At 38.2% G+C, this 9,550-nt stretch overlaps 1 protein-coding gene across 1 annotated transcript; it reads right to left on the reverse strand.

Moving 5' to 3' along the window:
* Positions 1–2,877: 2,877 nt before the first annotated feature.
* LOC309383201 (uncharacterized protein) lies at positions 2,878–7,069 on the reverse strand. Its single transcript, XM_081935446.1, has 4 exons — positions 6,905–7,069; positions 5,188–5,262; positions 4,132–4,251; positions 2,878–3,532 (listed from the first exon to the last, which is right to left on the reverse strand). Exons 1-4 carry the CDS (start codon positions 7,046–7,048, stop codon positions 3,440–3,442), a joined length of 432 nt encoding a protein of 143 aa, XP_081791572.1. The 5' UTR covers positions 7,049–7,069; the 3' UTR covers positions 2,878–3,439.
* Between the last annotated feature and the right edge of the window lie 2,481 nt (positions 7,070–9,550).

Below are 9,550 nucleotides of genomic sequence, written 5' to 3' on the forward strand. Positions count from 1 at the left end.
AGGCCAGGGGTGTCCAAACTTGGGAACTTTAAGACTTGTGGACTTCAACTCCCAGATTCCCCCAGCCAACTGAGAGTTGAAGTCCACAAGTCTTAAAGTTCCCAAGTTTGGACACCCCTGCTTTAGGCAAACCACTCTCTTAAGATTTGCATCTTTAACTCAAGCTTAAAATAATTAGCACCAAAATGAGGTGTTTTACAGCAGTTCTCTGATAAACACTGCCACAGAAAGAGAGCTAGAGACACATAGGCAGAAAATATTGAAGACACAGATGACTATGCAAAGAATATAGAAAAAATGTGTATGATTTTTACAGCTCTGAGAGAGAAAGACTTGAAAGTTGCCCAAATTGGAAAATGAACATCACTTGTTAGCTTCCAGTATATTATAATATAGGTAACAATAGGTAAGCTTGATGATACAGCTCCAGATTTAGAAAATCATAACCTGTCATTAATTGGTAATTGCATTTTCTGTAAATGAGAAAATGAACCCCGTAAAAATTATGTAAGTTTAATTTCTGAAAATGTTTTCCAGATATTTGATGTCCAGATCCAGATCCATGTCATCTTTTCAGAAGAAAACTAGTGGGATATAATGGTTATAGTGTTAGACTGGGCCTGGGGGATCCAGCTCCTAGTCTAGTCATAGAAGCTCATAGGTTGACTTCATGCCAGTTGCTTTCTGAACCTTACCTACCAAACAAAGATGTTGACAGATGGTAGTCAGCAGGTTCTGTCCGGTTCTGGTGAACTGGTAGCAGAAATGTTGAATAGTTTGGAGAACCAGCAAATACCACCTCTGGCTGGCCCCGCCCCCATCTATTTGATGCCTCCCGAGTCCCAGCTGATTAGTTGGGTCCTCTTTTTTTGCCCTGCACAGGAGAATGGAGCTGGAAAGCAGGTTAGTGGCGTAGGGAGGGAATGGGGATTTTGTAGTATCCTTCCCCTGGAATGGGGTGGGAAGGGAGATTTTGCAGTATCTGTCCTCCAGGAGTGGGGAGGGAAGAGATATTTTGCAGTATCCTTCCCCTGCCATGCCCACCAAGCCACATCCACAAGCCACACCATGCCCACCAAGCCACGCCCACAGAACCAGTAGTAAAAAAATTTGAATCCCACCACTGGTTGTTGAGTGGAAGCTTAGGAAGTGCACCATATTTGCCAACTTACAGGAAACTATTGGGGTGTGATATAAATCGATGGATAGCAGGATGGATGGAATCAATGGATGGACGGATGGACAGACTAGGATGGATGGATGGATGGATGGTTGATAGATAAGCTCAACAAACCAACCAACTCTGCCTTGGCAAAAAAAAATTGCTTCCAGCATCTGTAAAGGAGCAAAAATGAGACTGCTACATCTGCAAAATTTTTGAGTTAATAGGTAGATTTAAAAAATGAAAGCACACATTAAATTACACCAAAAAGTATCGCTTAAGCAGTTGTAACAAAGAACTTTAAGAATTGCTCCATATAGGGACATTGGGTAGTAAAGGGGAGAAGGCACTGAAAAAAAGGCTAATTTAAAATAATAACTTGTATGCAAAACTTTCCCCCCTCTAACAATCGATCTTTGGCCAGTAAGGTGTGATGAGTCAGAGTTCCTTGTCGGCTCTTTATGTAGCCCCATCTCCATGGAGATACCCCTCCCCCCAAAAATGATTTATTCTTCCCTTGTTTTTACAGGAGTTGATAATAGGAGGAGCGGAAACAGATACAGAATGGCAAAGGGAGAAATCTTTTTAAAACACCTAGGATGATTGGGAGGAGACGAAATTCAGAAATAGAGGGGATGACTGGCAGCTAAAATGGCCAACACAGACCTTGCTCTAGTGGCTGTCAGAGACAGATTGTTGGTTTCAATCCAGAGAAAGAGTTACCAGTGACTCTTTTAAAATATATTGAGCAGTGTGCTCAGTGGTTCATAAAGTCCCAAAAGGGCATCAGACGACAATGTGGGAGAAGCTTACTGATATCTATATGGGATCAGTTCATGGCTGAAGATCTCAGTGTAATAAAGATTATGAATGAGAAGAAAATTGGAGGTTTTACTTGTCAATTACGAGCTAGATTGAAGATATCTGACACTGGGTCTGATTGGGAGGGAAAGAATTGAAAAATGCCACTTTCTGAACTCAAGAATTAGAAAAAATAGGGAGAGAATTAGGATAGTGCACATATGTGTTAAAGTTTTATTATAATTTGTGCACATTTGCATGCTTACAGAGTTTGAATTGAACTGAATGCTGAAGTTCAGGAAAAAAATCTCACTTGTATTTTGAAACATGTCTTTAACTGTATGGAGAAAAGAAACTTTGTATTACTGTGTAGAGCAATTAGAAACCATTCAGCCATATTTGTAAAATATGAAGAGGTGAAATTGTTTTCACTATTGTATGTTTTGAATAAAATAGGAAGAAAACCCTGGAATTCTCTTTTGGTTACATTTTCAGAACTTTAGATATATACTATGACAGAAGGATAGTTCTGATGTGCAGCGGTGATAAGACAAAAAGTCATTGTAAAGATCATCCTGGATTTATCTGTTTAAAATTTATTTTATTTAAAAAACGGTACACACTTTCTTAAAGAAAGCTTTTCCCCATAGAGGTTTACAACCCATTTCAAGATGAAAATGCAAAATCAAAGTGAATAAAAAGTCAATAATTAGAAATATTAGCTGCATGCATTTTAAATATTTATATAAAACTACATATAAATGGAATACATTGGACCTATAAATATTAAATATGAACCATGTGGATTTTATCGTTCCTGGATTCAAGAAAACAAATTTCACAAACTGTTTTTCATTTAAACCTTACAAAAATAAATTTCAGCTACAAAATAACAAGGATTTGTTGGTGGGTAATAAAGTATACATCCAACATCCCTCCACCCTTGTAAATGTATTGGAAAATCATTTTACACAGATTTTTTTTTTAAAAAAAGGTATAGAGTGTAATCAGGTGATGCACAGTATATGCAAATACAAAAGCACCATCAGTATATTCATAGCATTTCAAAACAGAACTTCTGCATTTAATCTCTGCAGACAACTGCCAAGTGATTCAAACAAAAACTCTGAGGAGTATCATAAGTTAGATTTGCACAGTACTAAAATTATTAATGCTAAATAAATTGTATTTATATCATGACAGTTGGGAAAATAATGGGTTTTTTTTAAAAAAAAACTGCAAATATCCAAAAGGGTATATAGAGATGATGCATATGCATTTGGGTAGAGATTTGTTTTTTTTAAAAAAAAAAGTAGTTCTCTTTTCTAGATTGGAATATATTTCTAAATAAATTAGTTTCTACATTTCCTCTCAATCACATTATTTATGGCTAACAAGTATGTGAAGTCTCGGTCTTTAGAAGTAGATTAGTTGCTGCATTTTCTTTGATGGGTGTCTTTCCAAATTTGTATTGTTCTAACATCGGTTATATAATCTTTGAACATAATCCTTAAGCTTGGGACAGAATTCCTTCATAGTAGTGCGATCATTTGGCAGAAGACATTTACCCTATAGAAAAGAGAAGAAAAGAAAAGAAAAAGCCAGATTATATACCTGTGATTTGATTTAAAGTACACTTGGCTCCTGATGACTTCACAGTCACACCATCCTTGTTGTTTTAATAACACAGAAATGGCTTGGCATTGCCTTCTTCCAGCTTGTTGTGCTCTGGCTGTGCAGCAATTTGGCATGAACACGGATGTACTACATGCTTAGCCCCTCCTTTAATGAAACACATCTTTCTCAAGGATCTCACAGCAAGTGGCCAGTGCAACTGCACAATTCTGAGAAAAGTTGCAACTTCTTTAAGGAGTTTATGACCTGACTTTTAATTTGGCATTTCTGCAAAGCTTTCGGTTCTCAATCCATTCTAAATTCTAGAGTTCCTTGAAACTTTGCCCCCTACCTCAAGAAATACACAGACACAATGTCCTATCAGTCTGCTAAGACGATACTATTATTAGTAAACATATTTCTCTTAAAAGGGAAAACAGATAAAATTTGACTAAATATCCAATAGCAGATAGTATAATTTTCTGTTCATCTAAAATAATGATTTTCTAAACATTCACAGATGGGAAATACAATCTTTTAAATGGAATACTCACAGTTTTTTTCAGGAATTGTGAGTCTTGAATAATGGATAACGTGTTATTTCTGCATATATCATGATCAAGCATCTTCAGAGATTTATCTACTTGGCAGAACACATTTTTGACAGTAGCACACTGTTAAAAATGGAAATTAAGAAGAATATGGAATGTAAGATTCATATAATTTTTAGTTTCACAACTTCTCCTAATTTAGATGTAGTTGTACTGAAGCATGCATAGCCTTCGTTTTCTTTCCTAGTCAGTTCTACCTCACAGTTTTCATAGATGGCGATAAAATAGCAGCACAAATAAGTTTTCTGGGTAGAAAAAAAATTAAGATGGATTTGTTCACAGAGCTCCCTAGAAAACATGGGCCCTCTTTCTTCTCTTCTCCATAGACTTACATTTGTTAGTTGGACTATCATTTGCAGCAATATCTAAATTGTGAAACACTTTTGATTTAGGGAGCTGAGATATTAGATTAAAAAAAAACTGAACATTGTAGCATCAATGGCAACATTTAAAAATATTGTATACCCTAAACTGCTTTTGAAAAAGACTCTTGAGAGTCCCTTGAAGTACAAGGAGATCAAATCAATCAGTGCTAAAGGAAATCAACCCTGATTGTTCTTTGGAAGGACAGATACTGAAGCTGAAGCTCAAGTACTTTGGCCACCAAATGAGAAGAAAGGACTCCTTGGAAAAGACCCCGATGTTGGGAAAAGATGGAAGGCAAAAAGAAAAGAGGATGGCAGAGGGTGAGAAGGTTAAATAGGATCATCGATGCAATGAACATGAATTTGGGCAAACTCCGGGAGACAGTGGAGGACATTGGGACCTGGTGTGCTATGGTCCATGGGGACATGAAGAGTTGGACATCATTTAGCAACTGAACAATAATAATGACAACAAAGCTTTAAACAGTGTTCAAGAATTGTTGTAAATACTGGATGTTTTTTTCAAACCTCCAGCTTCAAGGCAAAATCAAAACCAAAACCATTGTTTCTCGGATCAATTGTATAGAGTACTGTAGACATTATATACATTGCATTTTGCTAGTAATACACTCACCAGTTTTTTTTGGTCCAGGTCTACAGTGTAGTCCAACTTGATGGCCCTAACTTTTTGATTTTTGCAGGTTGCATTCTATGGAGAAAGAAATTGTTACATTTTTTTTTAAAAAGAAGCCCAGTGAAATATCTCTACCTGATCATACAATTTTCAGATCTTCAAAATAATTTATTATAATGGCATAAAAGAATTTAGATTCAATGCTTATTGTTGTCCTAATTGTGAATATTAATTCTTCACCTTGATAAACCATAAATTTACTGTAGATAATAATGCTATCTCTAATTATCTAAGTATTCATATGGTAGATGAAAAATTAGAAAATATCTTCTATATTTTCTTTATTAAAAAATCATACATCAACTCTCCCCTTTTATCACTTGATTCTTTAATTATTTTTCCATTAGCATTCAACTTCTCCTCACATTAATCTTCACTAATTGAAAGACTGTGATGCTTTTTGATTCAACTGTTTTAACAGTTTGATGAAATTAAAAATCAGTTATCCATTTATGATTATTGTTCAGAGGAGAAAAAACAGAAAAAATAATCCAAATGGTAATTCTACATATAACAGATTGTAGTGTGTTGACAAGTTTTTTTAAATACTTTAATGGAGCTATTCTTATCAAATTACATGTTTTAATACTATTCCTGATCTTTCCTTTGTTTCTCTATAAATGAGCTATCTACAAAGCCATGCATGACTGAAAGTTTCAAGGAGAAAAAGATTTTGGAGACCTTCTGCTCCATCTGCAGAAAAATAAGATTGAGACAGGTGGTAAAGAAGAACATTTAGTTGAAACTATGGCACTGGAGAAGACATTAGATAGGCTATTCAAAATTATCTTATTAATAGAACAGGGGGAAAGCAAAATCAGTTCTGGACATGTATTTCTTTGAAAAACTACAAACAAAAATACTTCTTTCTAAAGAGGAAAGCAAAAGGCACTCAGGAGCAAAGTCCATCTTTTTTTAAAAAAATAGTCATAATTAATTAATTAAATATAATTCCTATAATCCCTTTTGATGTTTCCTCAAATTGTTCTATTTTTTAAAAAATATGTTTCAATTCTCTGTGGCTAATAAGTATTGGGGAAAATTTAATATTGTTGTAAAGAACAATAACTTTAACTGATGTCATTTTTAAAAATCATATTTTTTCATTCTCTGCACTTCCTTTTCGTTCCTTGCACCAAGATTATTTAAATTACCGAACAAGACTACAAAAACAAATTGCGTTTTTACATAATATGTTAAGCAATGTTCTTGAAAAGTTGCCTCTTGGTCTGCCAGTAATACTGTAATTTTCTACTATTTTACTAGGATTAAACCTGTAGCTATAGGATCAAGACAACAGAGGTGGAAAATTGTTTTCATTCTGCAATCATTAAAATTAACCTTTCAATTAAAAATAGGAGGGTCATGAAAGAGAATCAAGTTTGTAAACAATTCAATTTTGTTTTACCCATTGACAATAATTTTACAGATTTTTAAAAGCTTTCGTAATGTGTTCATAATTAAAAATATCTCTCTGTGTGTATATGTGTCTCTCTGTGTGTAATATAGATTTTTCAGACACAATAACTTTTTAAACAAGACAATAAAAATACATCTTCAACAAAGTAACAGTTACAGAAGCAATTTCTGCATTTGTTAAGCAAGGAATGTATTAACAGTACTATATAATATCAACATGAGCAAAATAAATATATACCTTCAACATGATACATGTTTCATTCAAAGTCCTCATCAAATATTCTGCCTCTCTTCTTATTATGTTCATTGGTTCCAAGTGAATCATCAAAGTAGGTTGAATCAGTAGGCTGAAGTAGACAGCAATAATCACTTTTAAAATCATGACTGTGATTTTTGAAATATAGACAGGATCCCTTCTGTGTGTAGTGCATTCAAAAGCCAATTATTTATATAGACCCAAAAAATAATGTGACGTATGCAATGTAGTTTCGTACTATGAAAATGGAAACCACATCTCCTAATGATAAGATAAAAAATGCGTAATCTGAAATTTCATAAAAATGCAAATTTAAAATAATTTTCAAGTGAAGAATGTTGAGAATTCTTTGGACCTCTTTATAAAATAGGAAAGTACAACTGTACTTGCACTGATTCAGCAGCAATCATAGTATCCAATAAACCTCATTGCAGGATGAAGTTTCTATCATGCTTAACAGGTACAGTATAAGTATTTAGACACCTAGGCAATTAAACATAAAGATCTACAAATATATATTTTAAAAAAATACATAAATATACATAGTCTTCTCAACCTTTTTCTTCCTCACTATTCATTCTTCCAGCTTTCCTCATCTCTTTCTTTTCTTTCTTCATCCTTCTCTATCCGAAGGCAGGTTTTCTTGGCTCAGCTTTCTTGCCAGTGCATTGGGTTAACTCTAACCTTACCTCCATTGCCCTGCCCCACTGCATCACTCTTAGTACCCTTCACTTTCTCTGTTGCCATCTTCAAGCTTCCTTTTGTACCAGTTGTGCCAATCTAGATCTGTGTCTTTTATTTTTATTTTTTATTTTTGGAGCTATCAAGCAGAAGTACTGAACCCTGTTTCCCCACCAACGGATTTCCCTCCATGATTAAGTTAAAGCACTATCCAGCCATCGCTGGACTTCAGACACAACGCTGGCATAAAGTCTGCACTCCCCATTTCCACTTCCCACCTTGCCTCTAGTGCAGTGGTTCCCAAAGAGGGCGGTATCGCCCTCTGGGGGGCGGTGAGATGGCTTAGGGGGCAGTAAGAGGCAAGGGGGGTGGCAGGGGGGCAGTAAGAGGCAAGGGGGGCGGCAGGGGGGCGGTAAGAGGCAAAGGGGGCGGCAAAGGAGTGCTGGAGGTGGCCACTCAGAAACAGTTCGCTCACTCACCCCCGCCCATCCAGAAGCTGCTTGATCGCTCGATCCCCCCCCCGCCCATCTGCACTACGCTAGCCCTGCCCACTCACTGATTGGCTGGCTCACCAATCGCCCCGGCCGCCTCTAAGAGCCCTATCTAAACCCAGTTATCTTTTTTTCTGCTTGGCTTTCTATAGATAGGGCTCTTTGAGGTGGGCGGGATGATTGGTGAGCCAGCCAATCAGTGAGCGCAGGGCTAGCATAGTGCGGACAGGCGGGGGGAGCGAGTGATCAAAGGGAGGCCACTTCGCCTCCCTTTGCTCCCACTTTGTCTTGATGAGGTCGCTGCAGCTGTGGGCGCAGATGGACAGAGGTAGCCAGAGCAGCGGGGAAGCCCGGGGGGGCGGGCGAGGGAGGGAGGGAGCTGCCTGATCCTCCATTGCTCGCCCGCTCGCCCACCTGGGTCACTCTGGCTACCTCTGTCAGTCCGCGCCCGGCAGCTGCAGCGACCTCATCAAGACAAAGTGGGAGGCGAAGGGGCCTTGGTGCCCTGCCTGATCCTCCTTCGCTCGCTCGCTATTTTTCCTGCATGGGATGCCTCGGCGGAAACCCTTTGCTGGCGGCCAGACCTCCCCTCCCCGGGGCGATGGCCCATCCATGCTCACCATTCCAGTAGCGCTGCGGCCGCCCGGCCTGCGAAGAGAGGGAGGGAGTAAGAGTAAAGGGTGGGGGAGAGCAGCAGAAGGGGCTCCCCCCACCGGAGCCTTCCCAGAGGAGGTGGGGCTGGGGAATGTGGGGTGGGGGGCGCTGTCTGGGTGGGACTAGATGACCTCTAGGGGTCCCAACCGGCCCTTCTGACTCTGGAGACCAGAAGGAAGCAAACACACACACACACACAGCAAAAGTGTCTGGTTTTGAATATAAACCTCAATACCAGGAAAGATTCTGGAAAAAATAATCAAGCAATGAATTTGCGAACACCTAGAAGCAAACAAAGTAATAGCCAAAAGCCAACATGGATTTGTCAAAAACAGATCATGCCAGACTAATCTTATTGCATTCTTTGATAATGTGACAAAATTAGTGGACCAGAGGAATGCCGTTGATATAGTTTACTTGGACTTCAGTAAGGCTTTTGATAAGGTAGACCATAACCTACTACTAGATAAAGTAGAAGAATGTGGGTTAGACAGCATCACCACCAGATGGATTCATAACTGGCTGACCAACTGCACTCAACGTGTAATCCTCAATGGAACTGCATCTACATGGAGGGAAGTATGCAGTGGAGTACCCCAAGGCTCTGTTTTAGGCCCAGTACTCTTCAACATCTTCATCAATGATTTGGATGAGGGAATAAATGGGGAACTCATCAAATTTGCAGATGATACCAAGCTGGCAGGAATAGCCAACACTCCAGAAGATAGGCTTAAGATACAGAAGGATCTTGACAAACTTGAACATTGGGCACTATCTAATAAAATGAAATTCAATGGTGAAA

The sequence above is a fragment of the Natrix helvetica genome, assembly GCF_964273705.1.
Source record: "Natrix helvetica genome assembly, chromosome: 1".
NCBI lineage: Eukaryota > Metazoa > Chordata > Lepidosauria > Squamata > Natricidae > Natrix > Natrix helvetica.